General features: G+C 45.2%; 1 protein-coding gene across 1 annotated transcript; it reads right to left on the reverse strand.

Moving 5' to 3' along the window:
• Positions 1-14,271: 14,271 nt before the first annotated feature.
• CENPA (centromere protein A) lies at positions 14,272-22,331 on the reverse strand. Its single transcript, XM_007191295.2, has 5 exons — positions 22,095-22,331; positions 16,928-17,037; positions 16,318-16,395; positions 15,876-16,031; positions 14,272-15,502 (listed from the first exon to the last, which is right to left on the reverse strand). The coding sequence occupies exons 1-4, from the start codon at positions 22,186-22,188 to the stop codon at positions 15,897-15,899; spliced, it is 417 nt and encodes a 138-aa protein (XP_007191357.1). The 5' UTR covers positions 22,189-22,331; the 3' UTR covers positions 14,272-15,502; positions 15,876-15,896.

Consider the following 22,331-nt stretch of genomic DNA (forward strand, 5'->3'; position numbering starts at 1 on the left):
TTTGTGCACTTATTCAAATCTAGGTAGGTTCCCGAAGAAGAAGAGGGTCACTGCCCAGCAGCCAGCATGGACAGGTGGCATTCACACTATAAGTGTCATCAGTTGCTTGTTCTCCTGAGAAAATGCATTCACAGTAGGCTCTGCAGATCCAACCTGAAAGAACCACATGCTCTGTACAAGTCTCCCAGCCTGGACCAGCATGGCCAAAGATTTAGCCCTCTGAGCAGTGTGACCACCAAGAGGTACCAGTGTTGAGGTCTTCAAAGGTAAATTTTATTTATTTATTTATTTTGTTTTTAAAAAACCATTTTATTTTATTTTCCCAGTGACTTTAACTTTTTATTTTATATTGGAGTATAGCTGATTAACAATGTTGTGATAGTTTCAGGTGCACAGTGAAGCGACTCAGCCATATATATATATATATATATATATATATATATAATATATATATATGTATCTATTCTTCCCCCAGACTCCCTCCCATCCAGCCTGCCACATAACATTGAGCAGAGTTCCCTGTGCTATACAGTAGGTCCTTGTTGGTTAGCCTTTTTAAATATAGCAGTATGTACATGTCAATCCCAAACTCCCTAACTATCCCTTCCCTTCCCCCTTCCCCTGCCAGTAACCATAAGTTCATTCTCTAAGTCTGTGAGTCCGTTTCTGTTCCAAAGATAAATTTTATACTTCTTTTTTCTTGGTCCTATTGTGTTAAGGTCTCCAGCCCATCTCTATCTATAGAAAGGTGTAAACTCTAAAATAAGAGTTTCTATATTTTCTTAACCATTCTGTAAATTTTTTTCTTCAGCAAGCGTAGATTTGATATGGGGACGATTCTTCTCTATTCAATTCAGTTAAATAAAAATTTGCTGAAGTCCTACTATGTTCCACGTATTATGCCAAGAACCATATGAAATATAAAAATTAAGTTGTGGTTCCTGCCCTCTGAGAATGTAAGACCTTGTGGAAAACATAGACAGCTATAATAAGAGACAGACAGGGTTCCAGGATATATACAGAGGTAAGAAATTTCTCTTAGTGAGAGGCTGCACAAAGAAGTCTGGTAGAACTATACCAAATTGTCAATATCAGTTGCCTTTGGATGATAAGTCTTCAGGATTTTTATTTTCTATTTTTCTGATTCTTCCAAGTTAAAAAAAAATTAGCATGTATTACCTTTTAAAAATTAGTAGACTTTATTTTTTAGAACAGTTTTTTTTTTAATTAATTAATTAATTAATTAATTTTTGGCTGTGTTGGGTCTTCGTTGCTGTGCACGGGCTCTAGGCACACAGGCTTCAGTAGTTGTGGTGCACAGGCTTCAGTAGTTGTGGCATGCAGGCTCCGTATTTGTGGCTCACGGGCTCTAGAGCTCAGGCTCAGTAGTTGTGGCACATGGGCTTAGTTGCTCCACAGCATGTGGGATCTTCCTGGATCAGGGCTCAAATCCGTGTCCCCTGCATTGGCAGGCAGATTCTTAACCACTACGCCACCAGGGAAGCCCTAGAACAGTTTTAGATGTACAAAGAAATTAAGCAGACAGTACAGTTTCCATATACCCCCCCAACACACACACACCACAGTGTTTCCCTTATTATTAACATTTTACATTAGTGTAGTATATTTGTTACAATTATTTGTCATGCCTTTTTTTTTTTTTTGAAAATTGACCCCTTTATCAGTATGTAATGGACCTCTTTATCTCTGATAATTTTCCTTGTTCAGAAGTCTCTTTGTCTAAGATTACCATGGCCACTTCAACTTTATTTCGATTAGTGTTACCATGGTATATCTTTTTCCATCTTTTTACTTTTAATCTATCTGTGTCTTTATATTTAAAGTGGGTTTCTTGTAGACAGCATGTAGTTGGGTCTTTTTTTTGTTTGTTTTAATTTTTTAGAATTCACTTTGACAACGTCTGTTTTTTAATTAATTTTTAATCACACTTAAAATGATTATTGATATAGTTGGATTAATAACTACCATATTTGTTGAAAGCCAGACATGATGCTCTGGGTAAGAGAAACTGAGGTAATTAAGCTTTTAGTGTAAGGCTTTGTGTTAATGTGGGTAGGAGCTGGGCTGTGTTTACTTTTTTTATTTTTATGTATTTATTTTTTTGCCCGCACCAAGTGGCATGCGGGATCTTAGTTCTCTGACCAGGGATTGAACCCATGCTCCCTGCAGTAGAAGTACAGTATCTTAACCACTGGACTGCCAGGGAAGTCCCTGGGCTGTGTTTAATAATCACTGTGGGTGCCAAAGGCTTATTTCCTTTAATTTCCTTGTTTTTTTCTTCCTCTGTTATCTTTGGGTTTCCCTAAGAACTCCTTCTTAAAAAGACTCTGTGACTTGCAGCTTTTTCAGTTGTAATCAGCTGTTATGATCTTGGAACCTGTTGATGTGGCAGTAAGGTGTTGGGAAGGGACGGGTTCTATAACCTTATGATTAAATCTCTTTTTTTTTTTTTTAAGCAGGACCGAGTCCCTGGGTTATGACCTTCAGAAGCAATTTTCCTCCTTTTTTCTCTCTTCTCTTACATGAGACAGGAAGTTTATAGAGGACCAGAGCTGGATAATTGCCCTTCCCTCAGGTAAGATAAGGTTTTGGTAAGGTTTGCCCTGGAGGGCTCTAATTATAAAGAACCCTCTAGCCTTATTTCAAAATAGTTACTTTTCCCCGTCCCATGCCAGAATCGCAAGGGAGATTTTCTCCAGTCTTCACCATGAGAACTTAGCGGGGTTCCTGGAAGTAAAACCTACAAAAGTCTGGGGGGGTCACACTTTTAGTGTGCTCTGCTATAGCCTGAATGTTTGCGTCACCTCCCAAATTCCTATGGTGAAATGTGGACGCTCATTGTGATGGTGTTAGGAGGTGGGGTGTTTGGGAGGTGGTTAGGTCATGAGGGCAGAGCCCTCAGGAATGAGATGAATGCCTTTATACGAGGCAGGAGAGAACTCCCTTGCTCCTCCGGCTGCGTGAGGACACACTGCCTATCTGGTAGTGGCAGCAGCTTTAGCACAATGGCGTCTCCCTGGGCAGCGCATGGCAGTGGAGTTGGTGGTGATGACCAGCATTTGGTGCTGGTGGGGTTGGAAGTGCACGCTGTGGTGCAGAGGTGAGCCCTCTGCACCAGTCCTGTCTGTGGTCTCAGGCACTCACCACTATATATCCTTTTAATAAACCCTTTTCCATCTAGAACAGTCGGAAATGGTTTCTGTTGCTTGCAATGAAGAACTCTTAACTGTAGACTGTTTTTAGACTTCCAGGTTGTTTCCATTTTTTTTGCTATTATAAATAGTCCAGAACAAACATGTTTGAAGATCTATCTTGGTATCTTTGTATAATTATTTCATTAAGGAAAACCTCATGGCAAAACTGTTGGTTACTCATAATTTAAAGAGTTTTAAAAGAAAATACTCGATTTTGTAGGGGAGGAAAAATTCTCCTCTATCTTGTTTGGGTCTTTGGTTGGGCCTGAGAATTAAACTGACATAAGACAGATTAATAGGAGAAAAGCATACAAATTTGATTGAATTCTTACATGTCCATGGGAGCCTTCACGAGAGACGGAAGCCCTGAAGAAATGACCAGAGAAGGAGGTTTTTATACTTTTTAGACAAAGAAACAATACATTTGTGAAGAATTGACAAGACAAAGGAGTTTGGGCTATGGGTAGTAAATAGGGAAGAAGTAAGTAGGAGAATATGGGTTACTTTAACCAGTTTTGTTGATACAGGCTTCTCAGCCCTAAATTCCCTGTCCCTGGTGATAAGGGTGTCTTCTATCCTCCTGGTACAGGGAGGGTCCCTTCCACATGGGAGATCGATCTCTTGCTTTCAGGAGGACAAAGGAGGGTCAGAGTGTCCCAATTGTACCAACTGTTTCTTAAAAGTACCTTTAATTCAAAATAATCAGTATGCCAAAGTGGCATATTTGGGGGTGACATATTCTGAACCCTTTCAGTTACATTCCCATCTGCAGTCTGCAAATGTGCCTGTCTCCCTACAGCATCTTTATTACCCCAGAATGTGTCTTAATAAGGCTTATTTCTCTGTGTGTGTGTGTGTAGCTGGACGCCACCTCCAAGCCATCATTCCTAGACCTGCAAATCAACTGTTGCTGAAGTAGAGTATTCTTCATTGTGTAGTTTTCAGCTACTCCTGACTCAGATCCACTAAATCAACATAATTAAAGTGGAGCATGAAATGAACAAAATGAACAAAAATGAATAAAACCTCTGTAGGTCCCTGACCCAGAGGTGAGTCCTGTCCTGCTCTCAAGTCCAGAGAAGAGCTTTATTGATTGACCACAGTTACCAATAATGAATTCAGGTAAGCCCCCATTTCATTTTTATGTGACTTCAATTTCTGTGTGACTCCTGAATCCCTGGGAGTATAGAAAAGAAAAAAAAAAAAACTTCGGGGAGCCTGATTCTCCATGAGTTAGGGCTGAGGGTTGCAGCCCCGGGGAGCGGCACTGGGCTTGAGGAAGGGAGTGATGCTTCTGTGGCTGGAGCTTGGACCTGGCACCAGGGCTGGAAGGTGGGGAGGGGAGGGAGCCGCAGGCCTGGCCAGTCCCTGAAAGCACCAGGGTGGAAAAGCATCAAGTTCCTCCTGTGGGAGAGGCTGCAGGGCTCATCCTGTGTGTAAAGGGAGACACAAGCCTGGGTTTGGCCCAGGATCATGTCCCTAGGGAGGAAGCAGCCCTTCTCTGCTGCTAGGATGAAGCCATTGCTCATGGCAAGGTGACTGAGCCCAAGGTGACTGAGAACTGGAGCATGGTGGGCAGAAGCCCAGCCCCTGCAAGACGGAGGTTGCTTTGTGGAGTCTGGGTTTAGAAACTTATGTTGCAAGACCCCAGGATGTTGAGCAGCCAAGGGGATTTGGAGATATAGAACCCAAACCTGGAGGAGGCTGCAGCCAGAGGGTGGATTTGGGGGCCATCTAGAGAGAAGTCCCAGCTGAAGCCTGGGGAGAGTGCAGGAATGCATGCAGAGGGACAGAGGAAGGACCTTGGGAAACTCATGGCCAGGAGGGCAGAAGAAGGGGAGCTGCTGGGAGGTTGGGTGGGCGATGAGGGCCTGCCCTGCACCAGGCACATAAAGCAGCACAGCAAGAGGGATTGTGGGGAAGCAGGAGAGGCACTGGCTTTAGAATCAGGCTGCTATAAACTTGAACCAGATGCTGTGAGCCTCTGTTACCGCGTCTGTAACCTGGGCTAACAGTACCCATCTCTCAAGGTCATTTAAGGATGGATGGCGCAGCACCTGCAGCAGTAGACCCTCAATGTATGGTGGTTATTATTATTCAGGATACTGAGAACAGTGCCTGGTGAGCAGTTGCAATGTAACGGGTGAAGGTGAAAGTCTGCCTGTGGGCTCAGGAGTATGTGGTAAAAAACAGAAGCAACCACGGTTGATAGTCAGGGGAAACTTGCCAGGGAGAGGAAGGGCCAGAGCTGGGATGGCTAAGAGGAGGGGCAGCAGGGTACAGGGGAAGGTTTTTCCAGCTGCAGGTACATAGCCATATGAAGCTCTGCACGGGAGATAGAGGTGTAGAAGGGTCAAAGAAGGTGAGTCCTGGGACAAAGAGAGAGGGGAAGGGATTGAGACTATAGGAGGAATTTGGGGGAGCCCTGGGAAGGAGAAAATAGCAAACATGACAATGCATGGAGGTACCAATGTGCAGCAGTGCATGATGGGAAAGTCCTCACTTGGGAAAGGCACTCAGGCTCCCGGGGTTCCCATTTACCCATCTGTAAAATGGGGTCAACCTCACCTGTCAGTTTACTTCCCAGAGTGCCACTGAGGATAGGTGCAAAAGCCTTTTGCTAGAACATACAGAATTATAAAGTCTCAGAAACTGACTGATGTCAAGCGGAGCTCACAGGTGAAATGTGCTTTTCCCCCACTGGCTTCTTTCTCAGAAACGTTTAGAGGAAATTATTTTCAAGTGCTTTGATCTCCTTGGTGGAAAGACACCAAATAAATTCGAGATGTTATGGTACATTAGTCCCTCTGCTTGGGAACTGAGGGTGACCAATTTTATTCAATAGCTAATGGCAACCTTTCAGAATTGCTTAAACCACTTAAGCCCCCCACCAAGTCCTAGCGCCTGAGACCGCTGCCCTCTGAGCCCTCGTCACGCAACAGTCCTGAAATAGGGCTCCTGTGAAGGCGATTTGAGGGCCAACAGCCAGTTTATGTGGCCGTACTCCTTGCTTGGTACCAGGTTGTCCAAGCCTGTGAATTTGGCCCGAAGACTGTGTTCAAGCTTCTGCCACATGGCCGCTCAGCCTCCCTGAAGGCATTGCTATGGAACCGTGATAACAATAGCAGCTGCTGCCGTTTATGAGGAGGCAGGCGCTGCCAGACCCCGCAACGGGGCTGACGGGGGATGAGCAGCTTGCCCGGGTTACGGCGCCACGGTCAGAGTCGGGCTTCAGACATGGGGCTGCCCGTGCCAGGCCCAGATTCCTCGCTACTCTGGTTGTTTCACTACCTCGTGTGGAAGGTGAAGTCCCAACAGTCCCCTCAGAGTTGTCAGGAAGGACAGGTGAGTCTCAGCCACGTGAAAGCCTCTGGAACAGGAAGGTTCTTTACCAATGGGTTCCGTCTCTCTTTTTACAGTTATTTTCTAATTTAAATACCTGCACAGATGTTATGATCGAATCGGGTTTCTTTTCCTTCAGGTTTCTCCCTGGGCCTGTGGCCTGTGGTTCTTGCCCCACTGGAGGTTAGAGGTGAGCCTGGGGCCTGCAGAGCTCTCTTCCCACCGTGAGTTCTACAGTTCTCCTTCCGACTCAACATCCTCTGCCCCGGGGTGCCAGTGGAAAAGGCCAAGTGAGTCTGGGACTCCCTCCCAAGCCCATAGGGACCGGTTCCTTCTACTGGGCATGTTCACTTGCACAGATCCGAGCCCTGCTGCCCTGAACAGCCCACGCCCTGTGTCTGCCGGGGTGACGTTTCACCTCCTCTTCCCACACCGCCACACTCGCTCTCTGTGATGGGCCCAGTGTCCACTTCCACCGTCACACAGCCTGTCGTCTTGTGGATGCCGCAGTAACAGTGAGATCCGGGTGATAGACAAGGGCTGTATTCGTTTGCAGACATACAAAGTACCACGTAGTGGGGGGGGCTTAAACAACAGACGCTTATTTTCTCATAGTTCTGGAGGCTGGAAGTCCAAGTTCAAGGTGCCAGTGGGGTTGTTTCTTCTGAGGTCTCTCTCCGTGGCTGGTAGATGGCCATCTTCTCCCTGTTTCTCCACACGGTCTTCCCTCTGTACACATCTGTGTCCAAATTTCCTCTTCTCATAAGGAGACGAGTCACACTGGATTGAGACCCACCCTAATGACCTTGTTCTACCCTAATTACTTCTCCAAAGACTCTGTTTCCAAGTACAGGCACATTCTGAGGTACTGGGCGTTAGGACTTCAACAAAGGAATTTGCAGGGGACACAATTCAGCCCATAACAAGGGCCAAGGGCATATTTTAGAGGAGTCTCCAAAGTCAGAATCCTGTACCAGTGAGGACAGTGGCAGCAGGGAGGGAGGGGGACAGGAAGTGTCCCTGACGTCCTGCCACATCTGTCATACCTGGCCCTGGTGGTCACTAGGGCTCCCACCCTTTCTCTCCTGACGGAAAGGTGAGGGCTGGAGCGTTTCCTGGGGCCCCAGAGGAGCTGGACTCTGCTTTTTGTAGGGATGGATTTGGGGAGAACAAAGATCCTGGGGCCCCTTGGGATCCTGGGGGTGACTCAGCTGACTGCTGTCACAGTCTAATGCTGTGTCTCTTTTCTTTGTCCCTTCTCTCCCCATGGTGGTCTCCCTGGCTGGTCGTCCGTCCCCATCTCTGCGGCAGGACTAAGAACCATCCTCCACCTCATGCCTGCAAAGTCCCCTCGACCTCAGTCAGGGGAGCTTCTTTGCTCAAGAATTCACTCAGCCTCCCTGGGTTTCCATTTCCTTGGCTTTGGAAGGGGGAGGCTGGGAGGGACTCCAGGGAGAGAGCCCCGTGGGGCCCCAGGCCTATGCGAGCCCCTGGAAATCTTTTGAGTGGTATCGCAGGACTGTCGTATCCTGACCTCTCCAGGCTCCAGGAGAGGACGAGAGGCGCCTGGTTACTGCTACTCCCTCGGGCCGAGTGTGCAGACCTGTCATCATAGCTGCTCCACTTCCCCCCAGCACAGCTTCAGGGGTTGGTGACCTTGGATTTGGTGTGTCATGATCTTGGTCCCAGTGACCGTTGGTTAGCACGTAACTACCAGGCCATCTCCTCACTGTCATTCATATGTTAATGTGCCTGGTAAGTTTTAGTTGAATTGTTTTTCTATACTCAGTCTACCAAGTTTGTAGTTTACAGAGTAAATTTATCTACTCAACTTTTAAAAATTTTGTAAAAAATACTGGTTCAGTTGCAGGGGAGAAAGGAGGACATCAGGCAGGGGGAGAGTTGTGATGGTGGCCAGAGCCTTGTGGTGCCCAGCATGGGAGGGTCAGAGACGAGCTGAAGACACAACAGTGCAGGAAATGAAGGCACCGCCTCTCGGCTGGCCCATGCCTCTTCCTCGAGACTGTAAGCAGCCTGGCTTTAGACATAGATTGTGAACAGACGGGTGCATGTAACGCTCCTTAGAGAATTAGAAAGCCCAGCGTGGTCCTGGGAAGCCAGCCCCCTCCACCCCTACGATGCCCCTGTCCTACCTTCTCCCCCAGGAGACCTGAGAGTGAGCAACAAAGGCCTGAGGGCAAGAGGCTCCCCTGGGGGAGGGGGAGGTGCTCTGAGAGGGCCTTTGTCTGGGCCTGGAACCTTCCCTTTCCTTCTTGATTTGAATGGCAAAACCAAATTTTAATAACCTCCAAGCCAAGGAGCTGGAGTCTCTGATCTAATAGTCATGACAGTCAGTCCAGTGGTGACTTTGGAGCTGTCACTGGACTGTCTTCTTGCAGGAAAGCCTGTCATGTTGGGGAGGAGTGAGGTATGACCTATATGGGCCCCAAGAAGGGGAACTGGAAATAGTAGGAGGAAATTACTGATTCTTCTGGAGTCAGAGTATCAGGTATGGAATAGGCTGACTAGGGAAGTAATGAGCTCCCTGTCAGTAGAGGAGTCCAAGGAGAGAACAGCCGGCTGCTTTGCAGGGAGGTGTGGGGAGGACGTTGTTAGAGAGGAGATTCAGGCATAGGAGTGTGTATACGCTGACTGGTTATTACTGTTATTCCCAAACCTACGAGTCTGATCCCACGAAAGGGCTTGAAAAAAACTAATTTTATCTCAAGTGTACTAACTACGCTGTCTCTTGCGCCTTGTGGTAGAATCTGGGTCTGATCTGATGTTGGCTGCCTCCTGTTCTTTGCTGCTGTTTCTGTGGAAAAGTTGCAGGTGAGTCATGCTGTTATTAACAGCAGAGTTAGGGTTTCAGTTCTCTGGGTGTCTGAGTGTGATCTGATAAAAGGGAGTAGAGTGAGCTTTGACCCTGTGTGCACACTGGTAAACCGAGGAAATCTAACACTGAAGAGGCTTGGAGAGACACTTGTTAGGCAAAGGGATGGTTTCGTATTTTTTGGACAGAATGACAGTTCTCTTTCTCTCCACAACCTTCGCTGGCATCTGGCATCTGGCCTTCTGCCATCTACTCTGAAGACCCTGCTCCGTGCAAGTTGATGGTCAGAGCAGAGAGGGTGTCCACACTGACTTGGTTGGCTGGGGTGGAGTGGGGACCGTCCAGAACTTAGCAAACGCCCAGAGAGAGCACCTTGCCAGTTCTCTTCAGCTCACTTAGAGACTCTGAAACGCAAGTCTCTTGTTTCTCTCCTGGATCAAGCGGCATTTGATACCCTCTGGGTGCCATTTCTAGGAATCCTCTACAGTCTGGGGATTTGGAACTAACTGTACATTCTCATCAGACAGTTTAGCCAATAATGAAAATAGCTATTATCAACTGGGATTTAAACATAAACATTCAGGAATGAGTCTCATTTTTTTTTTCCCATTGGGAAGATATATTACAAAATTTGAAAAAAATGTTATTGAATGTTTAGAGTTACAAAACTAACATTCTTGTTGCAACATATTCCTCTATTCAAGTCCTTTGCTCATTTTTTTTTTCTAGATTTATTTATTTATTTATTTATTTTTGGCTGCGTTGGGTCTTCGTTGCTGCCCGCGGGCTTTCTCTAGTTGTAGCGAGTGGGGGCTACTCTTCATTGCAATGCGCAGGCTTCTCATTGCGGTGGCCTCTCTTGTTGCGGAGCATGGGCTCTAGGCGCGCGGGCTTCAATAGTTGTGGTGCGTGGGCCCAGTAGTTGTGGCTTGTGGGCTCTAGAGCGCAGGCTAAGTAGTTGTGGCACACGGGCTTAGTTGCTCCACGGCATGTGGGATCTTCCCGGACCAGGGCTCGAACCCGTGTCCCCTGCATTGGCAGGCGGATTCTTAACCACTGCGCCACCAGGGAAGCCCCCTTTGCTCATTTTTGATCCAAGTTTTTATTGTTGTTTTTAGTTCTCTATATATTCTGATATTAATTCCTTAACAGATATGATTTGCAAATTTTTCTCATTCTGTGATGTCTCATTATCTCATTATACATCATTATATGTTATGTATACGTCATCATATATCATATATATCTCATTATATATGTCACAAATATTTGTCTCATTCTGCCTTTTCACTCTGTGGATAGTGTCCTTTGATGCACAGAAACTCTTAATTTTCATGAACTCAAATTTGTCTATTTTTTCTTTTATTGCCTGTGCTTTTGGTGTCATATCCAAGAAATCATTGCCACATCCAATGTTGTGAAGTATTTGCCTTATGTTTTCTTCTAAGAGTTTTATAATTGTCATTCTTACATTTAGGTTTTTGGTCCGTTTTGAGTTGATTTTTCTACATGGTATTAGGTAAGGTTCCAACTTCATTCTTTTGCATGGGGATATCTGGTTTTCCCAGAAACATTTGTTGGAAAGACTGTCTTTTCCCCATTGAATGGCCTTGGCACCCTTGTCAAAAATCATTTGACCATATATGCGAGGGTTTATTTCTAGGCTCCCTATTCTATTCTGTTCTATTCTATTCTGTTCTATTCCATTGGTCTGTCTTTATGCCAGTAGTCATTTGGACCACTCTCCTACTGAAGACAACTAAAAAAAGTTGGACAACTATATTTTTCATTCCTTAAAAGCATTAAACTGCTAACAAGATAGTGACTACTTATTAGTAATTACTGATCCAAGATCAAAGATAGGACAGAAATCTAGAGATGAGTTTAACAGCAGATTAGGCCTAACACTTTCTCATGGGGATGTTTGCCAGTCCTAAAAAAGTAGCTGAGGAATGAGGTATGCTTTTGGTAACCTTGTGGGGTTTAGGGAGGCAAAGGTTGAAGTGCAGGCCTGCCAAGGTAAGCATGATAAGCTGACCTTGGAGGGCAGGTTGTACCTTAGGAATAAAGTGAATGAGAAACAATTCCAACCTGACACTGTACCTTGGCTTTGAAACATCTGGGTGGCTCAGAAAATCTCAGGCTCTAAAACTGAATTAAGGTGGTTCTGAATGTTTAGTGCCTCCAAGTACACGGCAGAGAAAATGCCAATCCTCTCTAGAGGAAGGTACCATTCTAGGCCTCAAATTATTTCCTCATATAGATGTGTCGGGCATACTATCAAATGTAATCAACACCAAAGAGAAAAAAACATGAGTGAGAATCAACAGAAACCACAAATAGAAACAGATCCAGAGGGAGTCTAAATATGAAAGTTATCAGACACAGTCTGTAAAGCAACTATGCTTACTATGTTAAAGGATATAAAAGCCAAGCTTGACATTTTAAGCAGGGAACTAGAAACTATAAAAAGTGACAGGACAATTTTGAAAAGAATCAAAAATTCTAGAACTAAAAATACAATAACTGAAATTAAGAAAATGGTCTGGTTTAAAACTAGATTAGATATAGCTGAAAGAAAATCAATTAATTACAGGGTAGAACAGAAGAAAGAAGATATGCAGCACCGATAGAAAAAAGATGGAAAATAGAAGAGGGGAAGAAACATTAAGGATGCAGTGAGAAGAAGGCCCAGCAAACAGATAATTGGCATCCCAGAATGAGGAGAGAGAGAATGCAAAGGGGCAGTGTTTGATGAGAGAATTTTCCAAAATTGATAAAAAGACATCACTCCATACCCAAGAAGCCCAATGAATGCCAAGCAAGACAAATAAAAAGATATGCGCACTTAGACACATCAGAATGACATTGCAGAACACCAAAAGCAAAGAAAAATCTTCTAAGAAGAGAAAGTCAGAGATAACATTAGCTTCCAAGGAGCATCTGTTGGACTGAGAGCTGACTTCTCAACAGCAAGAACAGAACCCAGAAAATAGGGGAACAGCTTTCTCATGTAAAGAGAGAAAATAACTGCCAATCTACAATCCCATAGACGATAGGAAGCTCAACATAAATTCATAAGGATGGGGAAGACAGGATAGGAAAAAACAGTAACAAAAATCCTGAAACTTAGAAAGCAGATGGATGAGTAGAAACTGACTTCACAGACCCAAGAGAGTGGAATCCTAAACTAGCAGTGGGGAAAGTTAAGAACCATCACAACCTACAAAGCAAAATCTTTATAAGGCTCAGGAACAAAAGAGCATCAATTACTTCTGCAACTGGGTGTGAGTGAGGGTTGGCTAAAATAGAGGATTGGTTAGATACTGCTTAGGAAACAAGTCCCTAAATGTTCCTCTCCTACCACTCAGTCACTGGTGACTCTTTCCGCCATCCCAGCAGAAGCTTGGAGGTTGATTCTCAAGAGAAGAGAAAATCGAGTCTCTGGACTTCAGGAGGCCAAAGCCAGGGAGATTAAGGAAGCTTATGAATAGTGAACTTTGCATATGGATATCCTCAGCACTCTGCCACTCAGCTCCTAGACCCAGCTGGGCCTTTGCTGTCCAAGTGGTAAGGGTTGGATGATTCTCCCCTGGGGATCTGGCTGGCCTAAGAGAGAGAGTGTCCCCAAGAAAAGACCCACCTGACCATTCTACAGTAAAGCTCCAAGTCAATAAGCCCCACCAACATGCTCAGATCTACCTATTAGCTTTTCTTTCTCCCACTTTTAAACGTAAAGATTGTTAAACATTAAAGGAAAACCTTATAAGTGAAAGGGAAACTAGAACTAACAGGAAAAACAAAACAACTTAGAGGAAACAGGATGATGCAGCAAAAAGAAAACAAAAACCAGTAGCAAAATTATAATAAATATCCTTAAAATGGTATTGCATCCATGAAACAAGATTGGGATTGGGTGCTGAGAGCACACGTCCTGCAGATCGTGTCTATTGGCCCTCAAAGCTCCATTCTCACCCTTTCAAGGTCTCGTCCCTAACACAAAGGGGTTAGAAGGCAACAGTTGGGTTCTCAGACTCCCTTGCAGCTGCTCTGGCTAGGTTCTGCCAATGGAAAATGCTGGTGGGGCCTGGCAGGTGGGAGTTGAGACATTTCTCTGTTGTTTTGGTAGTGCCTTTGGCAGCAGAAGCAGCAGCGGATGACAGGAGCTTCCTTGGTGTCAGTGGTGGCTGCAGCAGCATTGGCTGGAGCGGGGGCTCCTTATTCCTGCTCAGTAGCATTGGTGTGGTTCTAACGCAGTGGTGGCGGGGGCCATGCTTCCAGCCGAGCAGCAGTGAGTATGGGCTTTGAGCATTGGAAGCTTCCTGATCCTGGGGTAGCGTCCTCTCCTCCCTTTAGCTCTTCCAGCCCTCTTGACATCATTTAACCAATCCCTTCCATTAAATTCCACTTGGCTTGAAATATCTAGATTGGTTTTTTTTTTTGAGTAAATACTGATTGGGATGCTATAAAAAACATTCAAACAATAAGAGAGTTCTTGGATATTAAAAAATGTGAAAGCAGAAATAAAAAACTCAATGGAAAGGTTAGAACATAATGTTGGTGAAATCACCCAGAAAGTAGAGAAAAACAAAAACAAAATGCCAGCAGCATCAGCAATGTAAGTGCTCAAAGTTTACAGTAAATTGTAATGATATCATATAACATTATCATGGTGTAAATTACTTATTCTCACGTTACTGTATAAATACTCTGTGGTGCTGAGCACACATCCTGCCTGGCATTTGCATGTGACATGTGACCATGTGTTACAGTGGGGTCCTGGTTAGTACAATTTTAAGAGAGCAGAGAAGTGTCCATTTAAAGAAAACTAGAGGAAGAGTATAATCTTCTGATTAATAACATACTGACAAGAACTTTAAATATAGTCACAGATAGGTAAGCTTTATTCCAATGTCTACATAAAAATGAGTTGATGTCGAACAGGAAACGGTTTTTCCAAAGGGTTAAAATCTATCACACAACAGAATTTGGTCCTTTTCCCTTTAGTTTGTCTCTCAGTTGGCTGACACATCATTATTAGTGTCCGCCCTCACTAATCATTTTCACCACACACAATATCTAAAAGTCTTCGGGTGGCACTTCCCATTTATCTGGAAATCTCTTAAACTGCTTTCAGTTACAAGAGATGGGCAAGGTTTTTATCTGCTCACGCTCTACTCCACCAGAGACAAAAACACATCCCTGAATTCTCTTGTTTAAATTGTGGCTGTTGGCAAAGTGTCCAAATGAAGAACTTAACGCTAACACACAAAGGACACGGTATAAACTCTGTATAATAGTGACTTCGCTTCAACTTTTTCTCATTAAAGAATTATTTTTATTATCTCTCCACAAGGGAGTTATAAAAAATACCTGTAAAAACATTGAAAAGGCTCTTAAAAGTCCTGGAATGAAAAATTCTGCAGTATAAATTATGATACATCGTCTATGACTTGCAAATAAGAATAAAATAAATTCTACAAGCTAGAATTTCTGAATGATTTTGATAGGAATTTACCAGAAGGAGCCAGAACATCAAACCTTAACGATTTCCTGTTTTCATCCCAATTGAGTTTTTGAAAAGCTATATAATCCGTCGACAGGCACAATCCACACAGGAACTTGCTGCTGCCGCTAATGATGAAATCCATCTGAGGGACAGAGATTTGTATGCTGGACGCGCCAGGCTCTTCCAGGCAACTGGCTGAAGTGGTCTTCTCTTATTTTTCCCCTTATGTTTTAAATAAAAGTAAATATACATATGGTAAAAAATTTAAATGGTACAGAAAGATCTAAAATAATCAGTAGATATCCTTTTCTCTCATAACCTAGAAAATCTGATGTCTTCCAAATCATCAGGTGTGTGAAAAATTTGCAAAGTGAAGTCAAACTTGGAGTCTCTTCATCTGAAATTATTGTCAGGACTTTTGGAATGTGTTCATTCTGTCATGTATTACCTCTGTTACAGAGGAAAGCCATGCAGTCTTCTCCTTCTTAAAAAAACCTAATTACAAAAGCAACACACACACTCTGCTCAGAGACAGCAAGTCCAGGCAGCACCTTGTACTCCGTGATCTGGCCCTAGTTACGGGCAGAGTCCCCGGTATCATCCCTGAAACACAGGAATCACAATTACTAACAAGGCATTTTCAAAAATAAAAACTTTGTTTTAATCAAGATGAGGTCATCTGGTCCTTGTAAAATGGAGAGGATTAACTCTGTCAGAGATTCAGGTTGTCTGGTCATTACTTAATTGAAAAATATCTTTATTTAGCATTGTACAAAAGGGCATGAGCCACAGAATCCCAAGCATTCAAGTTAAAACTAGGTCAAACCTTTCCTAGAGAACAAAGGGAAGGCGAGGCAGCAAAGGACTAAGGATGGAGAAGGAAGATTCCTTCACAGAAACTCCCACCACAGTGATGAGAAGCTAGGTGTTCTTCCCCCAAAGTGCACTCACTCTCTGGTGAGCAGGAAAAGCTTACAGAGTCACGGGCGGCAGGAGCTCAGCCGAGCCCTTCCTGAATGCCTCGGATCCTCCTGGCCAGCTGCACATCCTTCGGGAAGAGAGTGACACGGCCGGCATGTAAGGAGAGGAGATAGGCATCCTCAAAGAGATGAACTAGAAACGCTTCTGCTGCCTGCGGACAGAAAGAGAAGCAGAAAGACTGACACAGACGAGGGGGCATGGGCTGCTTTTTGCTGAGAGACCCGCTAAACTCAGTCTCTAAGGGCTCAAAGGACTGCGGGGAAGGATTATTCACAGAACGAGACTGAACTTTGCCTGGGAATTCCACTACCACCAAATGAGAACCTAGCCTCCAAACCCTGGGTGTCCCTTGTTGTTCTTTTCAAGGAGGTGAGATTTAGCCTTGCCTTTCTCCCATACTCACCCCTCACCCAACTGTACCTTGGCCCCCTTCTTACCTCTTGTAGGGCCAACAGGGCCTGGGCTTGCCAATTGAAGTCCACACCACGAGTGAATATAACACATATTTCTCTTGCCTGCGAAGGAGTGGGGATGGGGAGCAAGGGAGAAGGGGAGTGGGGAGGAGTAGAGAGTAAAAGGAGATTCAAGAGAAGACAGACTCTCTCCATGAGTCTCCATGAATCTTCATTTCTGTTATTCCTTCCTGGCCCTTAATCATAGAACCTAACTAGTAGCTGGTGTCAACTCCAGGGAGCTTAGAGATTGGCCCGTCTCTCCTCATTGGTGGTGGGGAGAGGAGGAGACAATCTCTCAGGGCAAGACAAGGGATGAAAGGGTAGTTGGATGAGAGAGTTCCTTTTACGTAATCAAAGAACACAGTTCAAAGGTGGTAGGGGTTAGAAATTAATTCCATAAAGAATTAGATTGGGCTAATTCTTGGTGGGCTAAGAATTGGTGGGCTCATGTTTTCAGAAGATGAAGAGTCCCCGACCAGGCTAGAGAAGAGGTCCCTTGCCATTTGGGCAAGAGGCGATAGGGGCCCAATACCTGGGAAATTTAAAGAAAGGAGGCGGCATGGGGGTTGGCAGGAAGCTCCCTGGAGCTCACCAGGCGGCCGAAGGGGTTCTTCCTTAACAACAGGTGTGTGCTCTTCTGAAGAGTTCGGATCTCCTTCAGAACCCGATATTTCCGGCGAGCAAGTGGACGGGAGGGAGCGCCTGAGCAAAAGAGTTGGGTCAGAGAGTAAAATGCAGTGGAAAACGGGTGGTGCATTGCAACCTGGCGGTCAAACTACCAAATCGTAGACTGTATATAATAGGCTCCCCCAAAGCAGGGATTTTTGTCTATTGTAGTCATTGCGGTTATCTTCAGCAACTGGAGAACAGTGGTTGGTGCTAAATAAATTTTTGTTAAATGAATGAATAAGTGATCCTTTGAGGGTCCTATTGACCCTCAGTGATGATCCTCTGAGGGTCTTATTTTAAATGCCGACTCTTCCATGCAGCCTTTCCTGACTCCCAATCCCTTCCAAACCGATGGGTCACTTCCCTCCTCTGGGCCCACAGTACTCTGTGCATCTCCTCTATCTTTCCCACCTGGATTGGAAACCCAGTTTCCAATTTTGTTTTTAGGTTTTTTTTGGCCCTGCCGCACAGCACGTGGGATCTTAGTTCCCCAACCAGGGATCGAACAGGCGCCCCCTGCATTGGAAGCACGGAGTCTTAACCACTGGACCACCAGGGAAGTCCAATTTTTAGGTATTTTTTAAGAGCTGGAAGGAATCTGAGAGATTATCTAGTACAATTCCCTTGTCTCTGTTATCCTGAGGCCCAGAGAGGTTAAGACAGTTGGCCAGAGCATGTTAGCGGCCAAGGTGGGAGCTCAGAAGTGGCATAACTCAGTGCCAGTGTTGGGCCTTTGGGCTATGAAGTCAGAGCCTTTGGCTCAAAGCCTAGTTTCAACAACAACAAAAAAAGACAAAAAAATCTTAAAAGCATTCCTAAAAGTAGAAATCAAAAAAGTCAAACTCTGATCAGAAATTAAAAAAACAAAAATATAAAAAATAAAAATTCTTCTAACTCTCGTCTTAAAGAGGAAAATTCACTGAAATTAGACTATTTAGAAATGAATAAAAATAAAAAGTCTACACCTTAAAACTTAAGCGATATAGCCAAATAGTCCTAAAGGAAAATGTACAGCCTCAAGATCTATCTACGAGAAAACAAGAACATTAAAAGATAATTCCGCTAAGTGTTCAACTCACGTATTAGGGAGAGAATTACTAAAGTAAATCAGAAGAAGGTAGAGCAAAAGAAATATTAAAGATAATAAACTAACTTAATGAAAAAGAGTGTAAAATAAAAACAGTACAGCTGGCTCCATAAATTAAACCAAGGACCAATAAAAACAAATGAGCCTCTGAGAAGTTGAACAAATAAAAAAAAGAAAAAAAAAACCCCACGAAAACTAACATTTTGAAGAAATGTTATTCATGGTCCAGCCAAGAAGAGAGAATCCACACCAAGTAGTTGCACAGAAGGAATTTAATATGGTGAACTAATTGCCAAGTGTTAGACAAGCTGCCAAGAGCAAATGGGGACAGAGGGGGCAATGCAGAGATGCGCTGGCAGTGGAGGCTTTATCCCAGGGGCCAAAGAAACAGGGGACTTTTTAGGAGAAAGAGGGAGGCCCTACACCCAGGAGATGAGCTACTGGCACCTGCCTCCCTCCTCACCACCAGTCCCCAATCCAGTCGCTGGAAGCAGCCTTTAATAATCAGACACGGCAGTCACAGAATGGAAAGATGAACACAACTAAAGATCACCAAGCAATGTAAAAAGGCCAACACCATGAAAGGAAGGGACCAAACTCAGCAAACAAAATAACCAATACCAGAGGGACTTGAGTTATCACAGAAAAGAGAGAAAGAGAAATACACATAATAACCTCAGAGGGGTAAGGGAAGATGTGAAGGCTATGACTCAGGAACGAGTGCTTGTGAAAAGTAACCAATTAGAGAGATCATGGGAAAGAACTGGGATTAAACATTCAATAGTTGGGTCTTAAAATCTGACATAAGGAGTTGAGATTTAATCCTAAGGTAATGGGAAGCCACAGAAGAGCTTTAAGCAGGACGGAGAGATGATCCACTTACATTTAAAGATCATTCCAGTTGCTGCGTAAGGAAAGAACCGAAAAGGGACAAGAGGGGAAGGGAAGTCGTAGCCAGGTTAGGGTGCTGGGGGCTTGGACTAGGCTGGTGGGAGTGGAGAAGGCAATGAGTGGCATGATTAGATGTGACGTGGAGGTGGAAGTGCCTGAGCTTACATTTGGATTGGATGGATATGGGGGCAAGATGAAAAATCTCTCCCAGGTTTCTGGCTTAAACGATCCTGTGAGTGGCTATGCCATTTCCTGAAATGGGGGAAACCGGGGATGAAGCGGCAGGAGGGGAGTAACCAAAAGTGCGCTTTTAGATGTGTTTAGTGTGACGTACCCAAGAGTCTTCGAGTAGAAAGGCCGTTGGATGTAGGTGTGCGGGGTCAGAGGACAGATGTGGGGTGGAGCTATAAATGTGAGAGCTGTCAGTGTATGAATGGTACTGGAGCCACGGGGAGGGATGAGCCCACCTGGGGAAGGGAAAGAAAGGAAAAGTAGACCATGGAAGTCCAACATCAACATGCTGAAGAGAGGTGGCACAGGCAGTAAAAACCGCTGAGCAGAAACTGCAGTGTGTGTATCACGGAGCCAGGGGGATGGAGTGTTTTGAAGAAGAAATTACCCACTGTGTCTAGTGCTTCTGAGAGACAGGGTAAGAGAAGGACACAGGCATGTCTAATAAAGTTGGCAACATGAAAGTAGCTGGTGACCTTCACAACAGCAGTTCAAGGGCACTGGAAGTAGGGGTGGTGCTTGTGGGGAGTCAGACTGGAATGGGTTGAAGGGTGTCTGGGAACAGGGGAAACAGACACGTCTGTAGACTTAAGTCTGGCTGTTCTAAAAAGGGTAGCTGTGGTGCTTCCCTGGTGGCGCAGTGGGTGGGAGTCCGCCTGCCAATGCGGGGGACAGGGGTTCGGGCCCTGGTCGAGGTTCCCACACGCCGCTGAGCAACAGAGCCCGTGCGCCACAACTACTGAGCCTGCGCTCTAGAGTCCGCGAGCCACAACTATGGAGGCCCGCGTGCCTGGAGCCCGCGCTCTGCAACGGGAGAGGCCGCCGCGATGAGAAGCCCGCGCACCGCAACGGGGAGTAGCCCCGGCTCTCCGTGGCTAGAGGAAGCGCGCACGCAGCGGGGAAGACCCAACGCAGCCAAAAATAAATAAATAAAACAAATTAATTAATTTAAAAAAATAATAAAATTAAAAAAAAAGGGTAGCTGTGAAGGGCAGAAGTGAGAAATGGGGAGTATGAGGGAGCCGGGGATGTGGGGTGCCCTTTTCTTTAGAACATTAATAGCAGAGCACATTTGCCAAATGCCAATGTAAGGAGTATGAATTTACTTCCAAGTGCAGGTGGTAAGGATAACAGAAAGCCCCTGGGAAGGTGACAGAAGAATATGACCAAGAGCTCATGTAGGAGGAAGAGTGGCTTTTGATGGAAAGGGGTCACCTAGGTTCTCTGTTGTGAGAAGATAAAGGGGAATCCAGTCTGGAGGCTTCTATTTCCTCAATGAAGCATGAGGCAAGGTCATCCTGAGCTGAGAGTGAATCAGGGGACTGGCGTTGTAAGGATGCTTCTACATCCGGAAGCAACAGTGAACATCATATGTGACAATATTCCTGTTAAAATTACAAATGAGACAAAGATGACCAAAACATTGCTCTTATTTCAACACTAGTCTCAGGGCCTCACTAACAATAAAATAAGAAATAAAATGTATAAAAATGAAAAGAAGACTCAAAAGTCATTATTTGCAAACAGTATAATGGTCCACTTAAAAATTTCAATTAAAGCAACTGAAAGACTCTTAGGATTAACAAGAGAATTCAGCAAGTTAGCTAGATGCAAAGGTTATTTATATTAAGGAAAGAAACAAAAACAAAAACAAAAACAACCCAGGGCTTCCCTGGTGGCCCAGTGGTTGAGAATCTGCCTGCCAATGCAGGGGACACGGGTTCAAGCCCTGGTCTGGGAAGATCCCACATGCCGCGGAGCAACTAGGCCCGTGAGCCACAACTACTGAGCCTGTGCGTCTGGAGCTTGTGCTCCACAACAAGAGAGGCCGCGACAGTGAGAGGCCCACGCACTGCGATGAAGGGTGGCCCCCGCTTGCCGCAACTAGAGAAAGACCTCGCACAGAAACGAAGACCCAACACAGCCAAAAATAAATAAATAAATAAATAAATAAATAAAAAGTCAAGGCCTTAAGAAGTATTAAAAAAAAAAAAACCAAAAAAAAAAAAACCCAAAAAACAACCCATTCACAATAGCAACATCTATAAATAACCAATAATACTTTTTTCACCCTGCTCTTAGCTATGGAGCATAAGACAAGTAAAGCAGTTGCTGCCACAGTTCTTGTTTGTGGGTATCCCATCCACCAGACCACAGCACAGAAACTAAGGACCACAGACCAGCCTTCTTTCCAGGCATGCTACCTCTGGAAGGGAACAAGGTGAGAGCACCGTCTGAGTTAGGGCACTTTGGTTAAGGACCAATACAGCCACTCACTGAAGGAAAAAAACAAAACCAAAAACCAAAAACACCTGGAGAGGCACCTTCTAAAATTAGAACTGTTGTTTGAAATTGTCACAAAAAGCAGCCAATACTTTTGCATTTGAAAAAAGCACAAACACCGATTTTTTAAAATCCCGTGTCTGCGGGAACAAGCTGGGTGACCTTGTTCAAATTATCAGGTCTGTCTGTGCCTCAGTTGTCTCATCTGTAAAATGGGCACAATACAAAGTTGAGTTAATTCATATAAAGAGTTTAACACAATGCCTAGTTAGTGGTAAGCACTCAATACACGTTAGTAGAATCAAGAATACTGTCTGGGCCAGTCCTTTCTCCTCCTCAGAACTACCTTCCCCAGTCCCTCCCCGGTCTTGGACCTTGGGCCGTCCCGGAGCGGATACTGGAGGGCAGAACCGCTTTGGCCCCCCCTGCAGAGGAAGGCCAGCGGACCGGGAGTCAGGAGACTGGGCTGGACCCCGGGCTCAGCAAGCGAGCATCGGTTTTTTCGTCTGTGAAATGGGCACGCGGACCCGGCCGTACCCACCTCACAGACAGGCTGCAGGGAGGCCGGCTCGGAGGGAAAGGGATCACGGCGGGTTACCTAAGGATGGGCCCGGCCGGGGTGGGGCAGGAGCCGGGCTCGCGGCGCGCCTCCTTGGGACTTCGGGCTTGCGGATCCGACGGCGCGGGCCCATGGTTGGCGCTCAGGGTTGCGGACCGCGGCTCCTTCTCGGCCTTCCGGGTCCGGAGGCAGAGGCTGGGGTCCAGGGGAGGGCCAGCAGCGCCCCGGCTGCGTGCCCCGGATGTGTGGCGTTCAAATTGCCCGCTCCACCGCGGA

The sequence above is a fragment of the Balaenoptera acutorostrata genome, chromosome 12 (genome assembly GCF_949987535.1).
Source record: "Balaenoptera acutorostrata chromosome 12, mBalAcu1.1, whole genome shotgun sequence".
In the NCBI taxonomy this organism is placed as follows: domain Eukaryota; kingdom Metazoa; phylum Chordata; class Mammalia; order Artiodactyla; family Balaenopteridae; genus Balaenoptera; species Balaenoptera acutorostrata.